This window comes from Heterodontus francisci, unplaced genomic scaffold, assembly GCF_036365525.1.
Source record: "Heterodontus francisci isolate sHetFra1 unplaced genomic scaffold, sHetFra1.hap1 HAP1_SCAFFOLD_405, whole genome shotgun sequence".
In the NCBI taxonomy this organism is placed as follows: domain Eukaryota; kingdom Metazoa; phylum Chordata; class Chondrichthyes; order Heterodontiformes; family Heterodontidae; genus Heterodontus; species Heterodontus francisci.
The window spans coordinates 392,482-409,966 of NW_027141857.1; the positions used below are offsets into that span (position 1 = coordinate 392,482).

Sequence of the window (17,485 nt, forward strand, 5' to 3'; positions counted from 1 at the left end):
TTCTCTCCTCCCCCCCTCTCTCCTCCTCCCCTCTCTCCTCCTCCCCCTCTCTCCTCTCCCCCTCTCTCCTCCTCCCCCTCTCCCCTCCTCCCCTCCTCCCCCTCTCCCCTCTCTCCTCCTCCCCTCTCTCCTCCTCCCCTCTCTCCCCTCCCCCTCTCCCCTCTCCCTCCTCCCCCTCTGCCCCTCTCTCCTCCCCCCCTCTCCCCTCTCCCTTCTCTCCTCTCCCCCTCTCCATCCCCTCCTCCCCCTCTCCCCTCTCCTCCTCCCCCCTCTCCCCTCTCTCCTCCTCCCCCTCTCCCTCCTCTCCTCCTCCCCCTCTCCCTCCTCCCCCTCTCCTCTCCCTCTCCCCTCTCTCCTCCTCCCCCTCTCCCCTCTCTCCTCCTCCCCTCTCTCCCCTCGCCCTCTCTCCCCCTCCCCTCTCTCCCCCTCCCTCTCTCCCCTCCCCTCTCTCCCCCTCCCCTCTCTCCTCCTCCCCTCTCTCCTCCTCCCCTCTCTCCTCCTCCCCTCTCTCCCCTCCCCTCTCTCCCCCTCCCCTCTCTCCTCCTCCCCTCTCTCCTCCTCCCTCTCTCCTCCTCCCCTCTCTCCTCCTCCCCTCTCTCCCCTCCCCTCTCTCCCCTCCCCTCTCTCCCCCTCCCCTCTCTCCCTCCTCCCCCTCTCTCCTCCTCCCCTCTCTCCTCCTCCCCTCTCCCCTCCCTCTCTCCTCCTCCCCTCTCCCCTCTCCTCTCTCCCCCTCTCCCTCCCCCTCTCCTCCTCCCCCTCTCCCTCCTCCCCCTCTCCCCTCCTCCCCCTCCTCCCTCCTCCCCCTCTCCCTCTCTCCTCCTCCCCTCTCCCCCTCCCTCTCCCCCTCCCCTCCTCCCCCTCCCCCTCCTCCCCCTCTCCCCTCTCTCCTCCTCCCCCTCTCCCCTCTCCCCTCCTCCCCCTCTCCCTCCTCCTCCCCTCCCCTCTCTCCTCCCCTCTCTCCTCCTCCCCTCCTCTCCTCCCCTCTCTCCCCTCCCTCTCTCCCCCTCCCTCTCTCCCTCCCCTCTCTCCTCCTCCCCCTCTCCCTCCTCCCCTCTCCCCTCCTCCCCTCTCTCTCCTCCCCTCCCCTCTCTCCCCTCCCCTCTCTCCTCCTCCCCTCTCTCCTCCTCCCCCTCTCTCCTCCTCCCCCTCTCCTCCTCCCCCTCTCCCCCTCCCCCTCTCCCTCCTCCCTCCCCCTCTCCCTCCTCCCCCTCTCCCCTCCCCCCTCTCCCCTCCCCTCTCCCCCTCCCCCTCTCCTCCTCCCCCTCTCCCTCTCCCCTCTCCTCTCCCCCTCTCCCCTCCTCCCCCTCTCCCTCCCTCTCCCCCCTCTCCTCCTCCCCCTCTCCTCCTCCCCTCTCCCTCTCCTCCTCCCCTCCCCTCTCCTCCTCCTCCTCCCCCCTCTCCTCCTCCTCCTCCCCTCTCCTCCCCTCCTCCCCCTCTCCCTCCTCCTCCTCCCCTCTCTCCTCTCCCCTCTCTCCTCCTCCCCCTCTCTCCTCCTCCCCTCTCTCCTCCTCCCCCTCTCTCCTCCTCCCCCTCTCTCCTCCCCCCCTCTCTCCTCCTCCCCCTCTCCCTCCTCCCCTCTCTCCTCCTCCCCCTCTCTCCTCCTCCCCCTCTCCCTCCTCCCCTCTCCCCTCCTCCCCCTCTCCCCTCCTCCCCCTCTCCCTCCTCCCCCTCTCCCCTCCTCCCCCTCTCCCCTCTCTCCTCCTCCCCCTCTCCCCTCTCCCCCTCTCCCTCCCCCTCTCCCTCCTCCCCCCTCCCCCTCTCCTCCTCCCCTCTCCTCTCCCCCTCTCTCCTCCCCCCTCTCTCCTCCCCCCTCTCTCCTCCTCCCCTCTCTCCTCCCCCTCTCTCCTCCCCCTCTCCTCCTCCCCCCTCTCTCTCCTCCCCCTCTCTCCTCCTCCCCCTCTCTCCTCCCCCCCTCTCTCCTCCTCCCCCTCTCTCCTCCTCCCCCTCTCTCCTCCTCCCCCTCTCTCCTCCTCCCCCTCTCCTCCTCCCCCTCTCTCCTCCTCCCCTCTCTCCTCCTCCCCTCTCTCCTCCTCCCCCTCTCTCCTCCTCCCCTCTCTCCTCCTCCCCCTCTCTCCTCTCCCCCTCTCCTCTCCCCTCCTCCCCCTCTCTCCTCCTCCCTCCTCTCCTCCTCCCCTCTCCCTCTCCCCCTCTCCCTCCTCCCCCTCTCCCCTCCTCCCCTCTCTCCTCCTCCCCTCTCTCCTCCCCCTCTCTCCTCCTCTCTCTCCCTCCTCCCCCACTCTCTCCTCCCCCTCTCTCCTCCTCCCCCTCTCCTCCCCTCTCTCTCCCCCCTCTCTCCTCCCCCTCTCCCTCCCCCTCTCTCCTCCTCCCCTCTCTCCTCACCCCTCTCTCTCCTCCCCCTCTCTCTCCTCCCCCTCTCTCCTCCCCCTCTCTCCTCCTCCCCCTCTCTCTCCTCCCCCTCTCTCCTCCCCCTCTCTCCTCCTCCCCTCTCTCCTCCTCCCCTCTCTCCTCCTCCCCTCTCTCCTCCCCCTCTCTCCTCTCCCCTCTCTCCTCCTCCCCTCTCCTCCTCCCCCTCTCTCCTCCCCCTCTCTCCTCCTCCCCTCTCTCTCCTCCCCCTCTCTCCTCCTCCCCTCTCCCTCCTCCCCCTCTTCTCTCCTCTCTTCTTCACTCTCTCTTCCCCTCTCCCATCTCCCTCTTCTCTCTCTCTCTTCTCTTACCTCCTCTCTCTCTCCCCTCTCTCTCCTCCTCTACTCTCTTCTCTTCTCCCCTCTCTCCTCCCCCTCTCTTCCTCTCTCTCCTCTCTCCTCCCCCTCTCTCCTCTCTCTCTCCTCCCCCTCTCTACTTCATCTCTCTTCCCATCTTCCTCTCTCTCCTCTCTCTCTCTCTTCCCCCCTCTTCTCCTCTCTCTCTCTCTCTACCTCCCCTCTCTCCTCCCCTTCTCTCTCCCCCTCTCTCTCTTCTCCTTCTCTCTTCCCCTCTCTCTCTCCTCTCTCCTCCCCCTCTCTCCTCCTCCTCCTCATCCTCTCCTCTCTTCTCTCCTCCCCTTCTCTCCTCCTCCCCTCTCTCCTCCTCTCTCTCTCCTCTCCCCCTCTCCACTCCTCCCCTCTCCCCTCTCTCCTCCTCCCCCTCTCCCCTCTCTCCCCCTCTCCCCTCTCTCCTCCTCCCCTCTCCCCTCTCTCCTCCTCCCCTCTCTCCTCCTCCCCCTCTCCCCTCTCTCCTCCTCCCCCTCTCCCTCTCTCCTCCTCCCCCTCTCCCCTCTCTCCTCCTCCCCTCTCCCCTCTCTCCTCCTCCCCCTCTCCCCTCTCTCCTCCTCCCCCTCTCTCCTCCTCCCCCTCTCTCCTCCTCCCCCTCTCTCCTCCTCCCCCTCTCTCCTCCTCCCCCTCTCCCCTCCTCCCCTCCTCCTCCTCTCCCCTCCTCCTCCTCTCCCCTCCTCCCCCTCTCCCCTCTCTCCTCCTCCCCCTCTCTCCTCCTCCCCCTCTCCCCTCCTCCCCCTCTCCCCTCCTCCCCCTCTCCCCTCTCTCCTCCTCTCCCCTCTCTCCTCCTCTCCCCTCTCTCCTCCTCTCCCCTCTCCCCTCCTCTCCCCTCTCCCTCCTCCCCCCTCTCCCCTCCTCCCCCCTCCCCCCTCTCTCCTCCTCCCCCCTCTCCTCCTCCCCCTCTCCCCTCTCTCCCCCTCTCCCCTCTCTCCTCCTCCCCTCTCTCCTCCTCCCCCTCCCCCTCTCCCCTCTCTCCTCCTCCCCTCTCCCCTCTCTCCTCCTCCCCCTCTCTCCTCCTCCCCCTCTCTCCTCCTCCCCCTCTCTCCTCCTCCCCCTCTCCCCTCCTCCCCTCCTCCTCCTCTCCCCTCCTCCTCCTCTCCCCTCCTCCCCCTCTCCCCTCTCTCCTCCTCCCCCTCTCTCCTCCTCCCCCTCTCTCCTCCTCCCCCTCTCCCCTCTCTCCCCCTCTCCCCTCTCTCCTCCTCTCCCCTCTCTCCTCCTCTCCCCTCTCTCCTCCTCTCCCCTCTCCCCTCCTCCCCCCTCTCCCCTCCTCCCCCTCCCCCCTCTCTCCTCCTCCCCCCTCTCCTCATCGTGCTCCCACTGACTATCCACTTACTTACAGTTGTAATTGTTTCATGTTTCAGGAGCACCAGCGAGTAACCTACAAGCTGGAGGACACGAGCCTGCGTCTGAAGGACGAGATGGATCTTTACAAGAAGATGATGGACAAGATGAGACGAAACAGACACGAGTTTCAGAAAGAGCGGGACACCATGCAGGAGGTGCATGTCTGGGGGAGCTGCGACAGAACAGAAAATGCCCAAGCTGAGGGGACACCACGCAGGAGCTGTGGGGAGATTGCAAGGGGGGGGGATCTGTGGGGAGAGGCAGTGAGGAAGAAAGCCTTAGATTACAGGACGATATAGATGGGCTGGTAAGATGGGTGGAGCAGTGGCAAATGGAATTTAATCCTGAGAAGTGTGAGGTGATGCATTTTGAGAGGACTAACAAGGCAAGGGAATATACAATGGATGGTAGGACCCTAGGAAGTACAGAGGGTCAGAGGGACCTTGGTGTACTTGTCCATAGATCACTAAAGGCAGCAGCACAGGTAGATAAGGTGGTTAGGAAGGCATATGGGATACTTGCCTTTATTAGCCGAGGCATAGAATATAAGAGCAGGGAGGTTATGATGTAGGCCACAGCTGGAGTACTGTGTACAGTTCTGGTCACCACACTATAGGAAGGATGTGATTGCACTGGAGAGGGTGCAGAGGAGATTCACCAGGATGTTGCCTGGGCTGGAACATTTCAGCTATGAAGAGAGACTGGATAGGCTAGGGTTGTTTTCCTTAGACCAGAGAAGGTTGAGGGGGGACCTGATTGAGGTAGACAAAATTATGAGGGGGATTGATAGGATAGATAGGAAGAAACTTTTTCCCTTAGCGGAGGGGTCAATAACCAGGGGGTGTAGATTTACGGTAAAGGGGCAGGAGGTTTAGAGGGGATTTGAGGAAAAAAAATTTCACCCAGAGGGTGGTTGGAATCTGGAACACACTGCCTGAAGAGATGGTAAAGGCAGGAACCCTCACAACATTTAAGAAGTATTTAGATGAGCACTTGAAACGTCATAGCATACAAGGCTACGGGCCAATTGCTGGAAAATGGGATTAGAATAATTAGGTGCTTGATGGCCAGCACTGATACGATGGGCCGAAGGGCCTGTTTCTGTGCTGTATCACTCTACGAGACTGTTGGAAGGAGGGGGGTGTGGTGGTGGGGAGAGGTTGTGGGGAGACTGTGGGGGTGTGAGGGGAGACTGTGGGGGGGGAAGGGGAGAATATAAGGTGGGGGGGAAGGGGAGAATATAAGGTGGGGAAGAGTGTGGGGGAGGGGAAGAGTGTGGGGGAGGGGAAGAGTGCGGGGTGTGGGGGAGGGGAGAGTGCGGTGCAGTGAGTGGGCCCAGATGTGGAGACTCGATCTCCTGAGGCTCTTTGGAAAGTCTGTTTTTACCTCAATGGCCTTTTCTTGCCAGATAATGTCAGCCATGGAATAGTCCGTGTTACTGTGAAACCCGGGGCTGCCCCAGAGCACCCTCCCCTGGAGTCTTCTTTCCCGGGCCCCCCTCTCCCGGAGCCCCCTGCCCCTGGGCCCTCCCCCCCGGGTCACTCCCCCAGAGCCCCCTCCACCCAGGTCCCTCCCCCAGAGCCCCCGGGTCCCTCCCCCAGAGCCCCCTCCCCCCCCGGGTCATTCCCCCAGACCCCCCTCCACCCAGGTCCCTCCCCCAGAGCCCCCTCCCCCCGGGTCCCTCCCCCAAAGCCCCCGGGTCTCTCCCCCAGAGCCCCCTCCCCCCCGGGTCATTCCCCCAGACCCCCCTCCACCCAGGTCCCTCCCCCCTCCCCCCCGGGTCCCTCCCCCAGAGCCCCCTCCCCCCCGTGTCATTCCCCCAGACCCCCCTCCACCCAGGTCCCTCCCCCAGAGCCCCCGGGTCCCTCCCCCAGAGCCCCCTCCCCCCCGGGTCATTCCCCCAGACCCCCCTCCACCCAGGTCCAGCCCCCAGAGCCCCCTCCCCCCGGGTCCCGCCCCCCTCCCCCCCGGGTCCCTCCCCCAGAGCCCCCTCCCCCCCGGGTCATTCCCCCAGACCCCCCTCCACCCAGGTCCCTCCCCAGAGCCCCCGGGTCCCTCCCCCAGAGCCCCCTCCCCCCCCCGGGTCATTCCCCCAGACCCCCCTCCACCCAGGTCCCTCCCCCAGAGCCCCCGGGTCCCTCCCCCAGAGCCCCCTCCCCCCCGGGTCCCTCCCCCAAAGCCCCCGGGTCTCTCCCCCAGAGCCCCCTCCCCCCGGGTCATTCCCCCAGACCCCCCTCCACCCAGGTCCCTCCCCCCACCCCCCCGGGTCCCTCCCCCAGAGCCCCCTCCCCCCGGGTCATTCCCCCAGACCCCCCTCCACCCAGGTCCCTCCCCCCCGGGTCATTCCCCCAGACCCCCCTCCACCCAGGTCCCTCCCCCCTCCCCCCGGGTCCCTCCCCCAGAGCCCCCTCCCCCCCGGGTCATTCCCCCAGACCCCCCTCCACCCAGGTCCCTCCCCCCTCCCCCCCGGGTCCCTCCCCCAGAGCCCCCTCCCCCCCGGGTCATTCCCCCAGACCCCCCTCCACCCAGGTCCCTCCCCCAGAGCCCCCGGGTCCCTCCCCCAGAGCCCCCTCCCCCCCGGGTCATTCCCCCAGACCCCCCTCCACCCAGGTCCCGCCCCCAGAGCCCCCTCCCCCCCGGGTCCCGCCCCCCTCCCCCCCTCCCCCCCGGGTCATTCCCCCAGACCCCCCTCCACCCGGGTCCCTCCCCCAGAGCCCCCTCCCCCCCGGGTCATTCCCCCAGACCCCCCTCCACCCAGGTCCCTCCCCCAGAGCCCCCGGGTCCCTCCCCCAGAGCCCCCTCCCCCCCGGGTCATTCCCCCAGACCCCCCTCCACCCAGGTCCCTCCCCCAGAGCCCCCTCCCCCCGGGTCCCTCCCCCAGGCCCCCTTTGAACTCTGTCTCAGTGAAATGGTTTAAATTACGACATATGTGCCTGAGTTTGGTCAGAGCTTCCTAGGCCGGGACCTGATCTAGACTGGTTCAAACTTCAATCTGCCAAACACTTTGCTGTAGGTCAGTCATTCTGTGTCGACCAGCACTGGCTCCACAGATTGTGACAAGGCATTTGCTCCCTCTTTGTAAATGGTGAGCACCTCACTGTGAGTCACAGTCACTCTACAATCAGTTCTGCAAGGCTGCACTGGCGCAAATCCCTGGAGTTGTCCCTGCCGGGATTCCCAGGACACTGACTCTCTGGCGCCTGTTGTAATGAGGGTGTGATGGAAGTGTGGAGTCAGGCGATTGCTACAAACTCCTAATACTGAGACACCCCCTGGGTTTGCACTAACCTAGACTGAGCAGCACCGTCATTGGCTGCACAATCTGTGAGAAACAGGTGAGTTTTCAACTTCTCCAAAGCCTGGCCTTGTTCAAGGGGTATTTGTGTCTCTGCTTCTTTGAGTGAATAGTTTTGGAAGGGGCCAATGACCAGTAATAATGAGACGTTGTCTACAATCAGTCCCTTTCACTGTCTCATGGAGCAATTTACTGGTTCTCACTGTGTCTGTGTCTGCGTCTGTGTCTGTGTCTGTCCTTCAGTTGATCGAAGACCTGCGGAAAGAGCTGGAATATTTACATTTATTTAAATTGGAGGCTGAGAGGCCCAGCTGGTGCCGAAGTCCAACATCAAGCACTTGCCAGATTAGCTTCCGAAGCAAGGAGATGGAACTGGACTATGAGGTCAAGTGTCTGAAGCAGGTAAAGCTGACTCACTCTGATTGGCTACAGTCTATCATAACGCTGTGATAATATTGCACGATGTGATCTGATATTCATTCACCATTGGATCTGTCTTCACATCACACTAATCCCACAAGACGCAACTTGGGTCAGTGCTGGGAGTGACATCTCTGTTCCTGGTTATTGTCCAGTCACCCTTGCTGAGAAATGCGTAAGTGGCCATAGGGGTGAGAACCAGTTTGGTCTTAGTCGTGAAGCCCCCACAGTTGAATATCCTAGCTGGCTGCTTCTTATGGAACTGGAATTCCGTGAGAGTCATCTCTTTCAGGAGAAAAGAGGGAGAAATCACAGGTCAAGAAGGAAACACCTGGATTAATAATGAAACAAAATTTACTTGCTTTGGATTCTTTTTTGAGTTGAGTCATTCTGTGCATTTTACTCCCTATCAGACTCGAACCTCCATTGAGCGCCTCATTAACAGAATCCCATCTTTCCACACACCACCTCCTGATGAAAGTGTGTGGCGGAAAGCACTTGGGGATACAGACTATGTCCCTGTGGAATGAACATAATGCAGCTATCTCTGAGCCTGGGGAATAGACAAGCAATGGCACTGGGCTCCAGCAGAACGGGAGTGAGTGCTTTAATGGGGGATAGTATGGAGATTGAACAAGGGAGTGGACAAGAATGGTATCCCATCAATCAGCCATTTATAGAATTGTCAGCAATACCCCAGTGTGTTGTTGCCATGGTGATTGCCAGTAACTTGCTATGCTGTCTGAACAACCTCTCCTCCTTTGACAGGAGAATTTGAGATTAAAAGAACAAAATGATGATTTGAATGGGCAGATCCTCAGCCTCAGCCTGTACGAAGCGAAAAATCTGTTCACGACACAGACGAAGGCTCAATCCCTAGCAGCGGAAATCGACACAGCTACACGTGACCAGGTAAAATGACCTGGAATCTGCTAACAGAGTGAATTCTGGGCACAGCGGGGTTAAATCCTGGTACTGCAGGGAAGGGATTAAATCCGACACCCCCAAGTAATCACCAGACATTGGGGTTATTACACTTTCTACCCCATGTGCACATACCCCTTATACCCAATCCTTGTACAGTAGCTCAGTCCAAACATTCAGCACATGATCCACTGCACCTAGAGTTTGTAATAATCTTCAATATAATTGGAGAATTAGTAAAGGGCAGGTCATGTCTGACGAACCTGATTGAATTTGTTGAAGAGGTGATTAAATGTCTATGAATGTCCAGAAGGCATTTGATAAAGTCCCTCATCAGAGACTGTTAGCTACAGTTGGAGCCCATGAAATTGAAGGTAAATTATTGACCTGGTGAGGAAATTGAGCAGCAGGAGACAGAGAGTAGGGTTAATGGGCAGGTACTTGAATTGTCAGGACGTGACTAGTGATGTCCCGCAAGGATCTGTGTTGGAGCCTCAACTATTCACTGTATTTATGAATGACTTAAATGATGGGATCGAAAGGTACAAATCCAAATTTGCAGATGACACAAAGATAGGCAGCATTGTGAGCAGTGTAGATGGAAACATAAAATAACCAAGATATTGATAGATAAGTGAATAGACAAAACTGTGACAAATGGATTTCAGTGTTGGTAAATGTGAGGTCACCACTTTGGACCTAAAAAGGATAAAACAGGGAACTTTCTAAATGGTGAAAAGCTAGAAACAGTGGAGGTCTGAAGAGACTTGGGGGATGGGGGTGGTGGGTGGTATCCAGGTAAATAGATCATTAAAATGTCATGAACAGAAATGGAAAATTATAAAAGGCTAATGGAATGCTGGCCTTTATATCCAGAGGACTAGAATACAAGGGGGGAAAAGTCATGCTTCAGCTGCACAAAGCCCTGGCTAGACCACACCTGGAGTTACTGTGAGCAGTTCTGGGCACCACACCTTAGAGAGGAGATATTAGCCTCGGAGGGAGTGCAGTGTAGATTTACCAGAATGATAGATGGACTCCAAGGGTGAAATTATAAAGAGAGATTACACAAACTGGGATATTCACTAGAATTTAGGAGGTTAAGGGGTGATCTGCTTAAAATTTTCAAGATATTAAGAGGAACAGACAGGGTAGATAGAGAGAAACTATTTCCACTGTCGGGAAGTCTAGGACTGGGGAGCAGAATCTAAAAATTAGAGCCAGACCTTTCAGGAGTGAAATTCGGAAACACTTCAACAAAGAAAGGGTGGGAGAAGTTTGGAATTCTCTTCCACAAATGACAATCGATGCTGGATTAATTGTAAATCTTAAATCCAACATTGATAGATGTTTGTTAACCAGAGGAATTAAGGGATATGGGGCAAAGAGAGGTCACGGATAGGCCATGATCTCATTGAATGGTGGAAGAGGCTTGAGGGGCTGAATGGCCTCGTCCTGTTCCTGTTAAATTTCTAGCTTCACTCAGTACTCGAATTGTTGATTAATCTCATCCCTGATCCTGCCCATCAGATGAACACTCTGTGTATCACAGCAAACAGAATGGTACCAGTACTCCTGGTTCTGTTGGATCAATGGATCATACAGACTTGTCATGAGAACCTGGGGTCAGTGCTTCAGCCCTGTCACTGTAAATCCCGAGAACTACCGGCCATTCCTCATTGTAGCACCAAATCCCACAGCATCCTTGAGTTCAAGATTTTCATTGCAGTAGAAGAGAGGGAGCTTTACTCTGTATCTAACCCCCTTTTTTTATATATATTTTATGTCGAGGGGGCCTTTATTCCTCAGGCCCCCTTTATATACATATTTATATTTTTTCAAATAACTTTATTAAAACAGATAAATAAACCAAAAAAACTCAAATTAAAATGCCATTCTCGGCGTCGATGATGCACTCCAGTCCCTGCGGTGCCCACCGGTTGCGGAAGACCTCAAGCGTACCGGTGGACACCGCATGCTCCTTCTCCAGGGACACCCGGGCGCGAACGTAACTGCGGAAGAGGGGCAGGCAATTGGGGAGGACGGACCCCCCAACGGCCCGCAGCCTGGACCTGTGAATTGCCACCTTGGCCAGGCCCAGGAGCAGACCGACGAGAAGATCCTCATCCCGGCCCAAGCCCCTCCGCTCCGGGTGCCCAAAGATCAGGAGCGTGGGACTGAAGTGCAGCCAGAACTTGAGGAGCAGCCCCTTCAAATACTCAAAGAGGGGCTGCAACCTCGCACACTCCATATATACGTGGAACATGGACTCGTCCAGGCCGCAGAAAGTACAGGCGGCCTGGGAGTCCGTGAACCTGCAGCACCCTCCACCCCAGGTCCCCGATGTAAAGGGGGAAGACTCCCGCTTAGAGAGACCTCCATCGGGGCTTCCCCTTAACCGCCAGATGGCAACGCGGACCGCCTGGGCGTCTCCGGCCGGCTGACGAGGGTGAGGAAGTGGAGAGTGTGCAGGAGCAGCCCGTACAGGAAACCCCTCCGCTCCGATTGGAATGGCACGGAGGGCATTTCTGAGAGGCGGCTCGGGTTGTGCGGGACCAGTTCCCGAGGAGGGTTTCGGGGCCTGGGTCCGATGAGCAGTTCCAGCCGAGCAGTGGTCAGCTCGGCCAGGATCGCTCCGCTGTCCCGAGCCCCCTCGACACCCGCAGTGAGGGGCGTCCTGGGGACTTCGGCTACTCCTCCGCCCGCCAGTCCATCCCCAGAGTCTGCCCGGACAGCCGAGGCGCTCTCCTCCGCCGGCAGGGGAGCGCCCTGACTGGAGGCGACCATGTTCCAGACTCGGAATAGATCCCGGTAAAAGACAGGCAACTCCCTCAGAGAGGCGCGGCTAACGGACTCCGCCGGGAGCTGCGTGTCGCCTTGAAGGCAGTGCCCCAGCGGAAAAAATACGTCGCCAGCGCACACCATCTGGGAGGACACTCGACGTACAGGTATCTCTGCAGGGGCCGAAGGCAGAGAGTCGCAGCCTGGGTGCGGACGCACACCAGCGACTGGCCGCCCTCCTCGATCGGGAGACTCAGGACCGCGGCAGAGACCCAGTGTTTCCTCTTGCCCCAGAAGAAATCGACGAGCTTCTTCTGGATCTTGGTGGCAAATGCAGGGGGCGGGGCCAAAGTGACCAACCGGTACCACAGCATGGAGGCCACCAGTTGGTTTATGACCAACGCTCGGCCCCTTTAGGAAAGCACTCGGAGCAGTCCTGTCCAGCGCACCAGCCGAGCGGTAACTTTCGCCTCCAACTCCTGCCAGTTTGCCGGCCAGGCTTCCTCAGCGCGGCTAAGGTGGACTCCCAGATAGAGGAGGTGCGTGGTGCTCCACGCAAAAGGTGTCATCTCCTCCGGCAGGGAGTCCACCCGCCACTGACCCACCAGGAGTCCGGAACATTTCTCCCAATTGATCCTCGCGGAGGACGCGGCAGAAAAGGTCTGCTGGCAGTCGCGCATCCTCCGCAAGTCAACGGGATCTGTGACCGCGAGGAGCACGTCGTCGGCGTAAGCCGAGAGGACGACCCGCATGGCCGGCTCACGCAGAGCCAATCCTGTCAACCTCCTGCGAAGCAGGCACAGGAAGGGCTCCACGCAGATGGTATACAATTGGCCGGACATGGGGCATTCCTGACGCACTCCTCTCCCAAAGCGAAGGGGCGCCGTTAAGGACCCGTTAACTTTGACTAGACACTCTGCGGCGGCGTATAAAAGTCGGACCCGGGCCACGAAATGCAGCCCGAGTCCGAAAGCGCACAGAGTCCCGAAAAGGTATTGGTGATCCACCCTGTCGAACGCCTTCTCCTGATCGAGGGAGAGAAAGGCGACCGACTGACTAGTCCCCTGGGAAAGATGGATCAGGTCCCGGACCAGGTGGATGCTGTCCTGGATGGACCGGCCCGGGACCGTGTAGGACTGGTCGGGGTGGATCATGTGGGCCAGCACGGAGCCCAGGCGGGTAGACATAGCCCGGGCAAAGATCTTATAATCCGTGCTGAGGAGAGAGACCAGACGCCAGTTTTTCAGCAGGCGGAGATCCCCCCTCTTCGGCAGCAGGACGATGACCGCCCTGCGCCACGAGAGGGGCATCTCCCCAGTCGCCAGAATTTCCCCCAGGACGTCCTAGAACGGCCTGAGGAACTGCACGGTCAACCTGTCCAGCCCCGGGGATTTGCTCTTCGAGAGCTGGTGGAGGGCGCCGGTCTGCTCCGCCAACGTGAGCAGAGCCTCCAATCCTTCGGCGCCCTCCGGGCTGACCTGCGGCAGGTCCTCCCACAAAACTCTGCGCGTGTCCTCGCTGGACGGATCCGGAGAGAACAACGCACTGTAATAAGTACGGACCAGGAGGCCCATTCCCTCCGGATCCGTGATGGAGGATCCGCCGTCGGCCAGCAGCTCGACGAGCTGCTTACGGACCCCCCGCCATTTTTCCAGTGAGTAGAAGAAGGGTGAGGCGCGGTCCAAATCTTCCAGGATCTGGATCCGCGACCTCACGTACGCGCCTCGGGACCCTATGAGCTGCAGGTCCCTCAGCGCGCCCTTATTTTCTTTGTACGCCTGCCACAGGGCCGGGTCCACGACGGCATGACCAAGGCGGGACTCCAAGTCGAGCACCTCCCTCTCCAGGCGCCCGATCTCGGCTTCCCGCCTCTTGGTCAACCCCTTCGCGTACTCCTGACAGAAGACGCGGATGTGAGTCTTGCCCACATCCCACCATAGCCTCAAGGAGGGGAAGCCCCCCTGCTTCCTTCTCCAGTCGGCCCAGAATCAACAGAACGAGTCCCGGAATCGCTCGTCTTCCAGCAGCCGGTTGTTAAAGTGCCAGTACGCGGACCCCGCCCGCGTGCGGAGCGGAGTGAACTCTGCCCACACCAGGTGGTGGTCTGAGCACGGCACCAGCCGCATGGAGGCCGCCGAGACGCGGGAGACGTACGCCTGCGAAAAGTAGAGACGGTCGATTCGGGACCCTCCTCCTCCAGACCTCCACTTGAAGGCGCTGGAGTCGGGATGGAGATTCCGCCAGACGTCCACCAAGTTAAGGGAGCTGATCGGTCCCCTCAAATTCTCCACCGACGCTTGGCCGCGCTGGGGACCGGAGCGATCCCCCACCTCGAGGGTGCAGTTAAAATCCCCCCCGAGGATGATGCACTCGCCGCTATCGATGGAGCTCAAGAGAGCGGACACTTCTTCAAAGAAGCGCGCTTGCAACGCGCTGGGCCTGGGCGCGTACACGTTCACAAAGTGGAGCGGCACGCTACCCAGGCGAACGGTGAGGTGGAGCAAGCGGCCCGGCACTAGCTCCTTGACCCCCAAGATCTCCGGCTGAAAAGTCGGGGCCAACAAGATAGCCACCCCACTAGAAATAGGGGTGAGGTGACTCATGTAGACCCCACCCTGCCACTCCAGGAGCCAGGTGGCTTTGTCTCCCGGAACGGTGTGGGTTTCCTGCAGAAGGTTCACCGCGTATCTTCCTTCCCTGAGGACTGAGAGATTGTGAAATCTGCGGTGAGCCCCTCTGCTGCCGTTGATGTTGGGGCTGGCTATGGTTATCTTCATGCAAAAGGTACTTAAAACCCGTCACCAACAGCTCACTGTGAGGAGGGAGTGGAAGTGCACCTGGCCCTCCACTCCCCCAGCAACCCATTGAGGAATGCATTAAAACGGCACCTCTCAACCAGTTTCACGTCCGCGCGCTTGCCCGCTATCTTGAGGGTGGCACGGACGGACTGGATGATCAGCGCCAGATTCGACCAACGGCCGAGGGCCAGCTGAACTTTATTGCGGCAACCCCTGCAAGCCGCGAGGAAATCCCGGAATTCCGCCGTGGGGAATTGAGGAGATTCGGTGGGAGGCACGAGGGACTCCACCACCTCACTGGCGATGGAATCAAGATCATCCTCCGTGCCCCGCACCGAATCCCCATCCTCCTCCGGGTCGTCACCGCCAGCGGCCGACACGCCCACCGCACACTGTGGGGCGGACGTCCCGGCCGCGCCAGCTGGTCCTGCATCCGTCACGAACCCACCCCCAGGATCGATGGCGGAGGAGTCCTCTCTGGGTTCTAAGATGGAACTGGAGCCTGTGGGTACCAGCGGTTCAGGACCCCCCCCCCCACCTCCGTCCCCAGGCCAATCAGCAGTCCAGGGGTGACGGGAGTTCCCGACTCCAGAAATCCAGCCGGAGCCGAGACCGGAAGCGGAGAGATGAGGCCATCTCCCGCTCCGCCAGCACCCACAGGCCCAGCAGATGGGGCAGCATTCTCGGTTATAACCGGGTCGGGTGTCTCCTGGTTGGCGGTGGATTTTGGCTGGGAGGACCGACCCATTGGGGCCTCGCCCTCCCCTCCACTCCACTTCACTCAGGGCACCCGACCCAGTGCCAGAATGGGCGGCGTCCTCAGGCTCCCCCACCACAAGCAGGGCTCCACTTACTCTTTCAGGAGGGGCCTCATGTACAAGGGCCTCCCCCTCCCCTCTATCCTGAGGGGTAGGGAGCTCCTGCCCAGACTTTGAAGCTTCGATGGTGTTGGTGGTAGGGGAAACCTGGGGACCTGAACAAGGAGACAGCTCCCCCACAACAGATGGGCCCTGCACCTTTGGACCCTGCACCTTTGGACCCTGTGTTACTCGGTGGAGGGGTGCCTCCTTCTTTTTCCCGGATGGGCGCGGAGGCTCAGAGACCTCCATACCATCAGAGGCCTCCGACTCCGCACTCTTTTTTTAGTCACCCTGGGCCTGAGCCCAGCCCTGGGGCAAGTGGGCTCCCCGAGATTGGGCCTTGGGCTGAGCTCAGGCTCGGGTTGTGTCAATGTGTCCAGGGGACGGGCCTCTTGATGTTTCTTTTTCCTCCGTGTCTTCCCTCCACTTGGACAGTCACCCCCCTCCCTGCCGGAGGCCGTGAAATCCACAGCCTCCGGTACCGACTGAATGGCATCTGGTAGAGGTGTAGGGGGGTTGGGAGGAGGTACAGCGGCGCCACCCTGGGCCGCCGAGTTGGAGCTGGCAGCCGAGAGGTTGGGGCAGTTCTTACGAACATGCCCCACCCCCTTACAGACATGGCACCGCACCCCGTCCAAGGTCCAGAAGACGCGGTAGGCCGTCCCCTGGAACTCTATATTGAAATGGCCCTCTGTACCTCCTCCCGCGCCAGCTGCATGAATAGCTGGCGGCGGAAGGAGTACACATGCCGGAGGCTGTTCTCCCGAAGACCGAGCGCGATTGGGGTGAGCCCCGTCTTTACCTCCCCCAGATGGTGCAGGTGGGGAAGGAGGAGCTCACCAGGAATGAAGGGCGGGACATTGGATAGAATGAGCCTTTGCGCAGTGGCCTCCAGGGGGTCCACTGGCAGAAAGGTCCCGCCCACGGTGAGCCCCTTGCTCAGAGCCAGGGACACCGCCCGCTCGTTCCTCGGGAATAACACTGCCTTCCCGTACATTTTAGAGGCTGCAACAATGGCCGAAGGGCTGACAACCTCGGCCATTGCCTTTACGCATACCTCTATAGTCATGTTCGGATGGATGTAGCTCTTGACCCCATGCTTTGATGTTATTAATGCAAACGGTGACGGGGCAACAGGTGCAGCTGCAGCAGCCGCAGCAGCATATGTACGGGAAGGCCCCGCCACCGGCGAAGGAGGGCTTGCCATGGGGTCTAAGAGCCACGTCCACCCCCAAGAAGTAAAGCAATTTTACACAGTTGAAACAAAAAAAGCAAACTTTAAACCAAGTGGAGTGGGAGTAGAGGAGGATGGGGTAGGATGGTAAAGGAAAAGGGGAGGATAGGTGACTGAGGCGACTGAGTGGAGGAAGGGAGAGAAAGGCCAAACTGCCAGTTGGAGCACCTTTACAACAATTAGTCCAACACTATTGTAGTCTTCCAGTTGGTGGGGGGGGCGGGGCTTCTTCGCCCGGGACGGTTGGAGCCGCCCGGTACTCTCCTCTTCTGATTTTAACAAGACAGTCTTCACCCGGACAACTCCAGCTATCCCGAGCAGGCAGTTGGGGTGTGCAAGCACCAATACAAATACAGGGGCCCCCTACTGAATTTGGCAGCCCCACCCAAGTCTTCCGGCCTCTTCTCCCTCCGCCAAACAGTCCAAACTTAAGAGTTCTTCAGGTGCCCTGACACCCACCTCTCCAAAACAAGTGCAGCCTTCCTTGATGGTTTCAATCCACTCTGCATTCACCTCTCTCCAGTTTCTCAAATTACTCCAGTCTCCTCTCTACACTCTGCAGTTGCAGCAGCACAGGTGCAGCTGTTCCCCCTGATTGCAGGCAGGAAGTACTCCAAATTGCCCAGCCAATCCCAATGCTGTACCTGTCCTGGGAGTGTTTGATGGGACAGTGTAGAGGGAGCTTTATTCTGTATCTAACCGATGTTTTCTCTTGCAGCTGATGGAAGCCCTTCAGGAGCAGGAGGAGATTAACTTGCGACTGAGACAGTACATGGACAAGATAATCTTGGCTATTCTGGATCACAACCCCTCCATCCTGGAAATCAAAAAATAAAGAAAGCGAGGGACACAAAGAGTGGAATGGAGAGAGTGGGTGCGGAGCGTTGGCCATGCCTGGTAGTTGGGTGAATGATGGTGACAATCTCTCGATGTCCTCACATCAATGTTCATTACCTGGTTACATGTGAATTTAAACTAATATCCGCTGTGATTTGGGATTTATTTCTGCACTTTTGATCCTGTGAAAAAATGAGTTTGAGTGAAAGGAACTTGACTTTGTTTACATATGATCATCTGTACAAGACATTTATTTAGGTGAAACACTGGAAGCAGCAGGT

General features: G+C 59.3%; 1 protein-coding gene across 1 annotated transcript in view; it reads left to right on the top strand.

Moving 5' to 3' along the window:
* The window catches only part of rab11fip4a (RAB11 family interacting protein 4 (class II) a), a 171,249-nt gene extending 154,047 nt beyond the window's left edge, over positions 1-17,202 (top strand). Inside the window, exons 12-15 of the mRNA XM_068027944.1 lie at positions 4,073-4,210; positions 7,594-7,752; positions 8,539-8,682; positions 17,086-17,202. Of these exons, the coding sequence (XP_067884045.1) occupies positions 4,073-4,210; positions 7,594-7,752; positions 8,539-8,682; positions 17,086-17,202 (558 nt within the window). The remainder of the gene's footprint in view (positions 1-4,072; positions 4,211-7,593; positions 7,753-8,538; positions 8,683-17,085) is intronic.
* Positions 17,203-17,485: the final 283 nt, after the last annotated feature.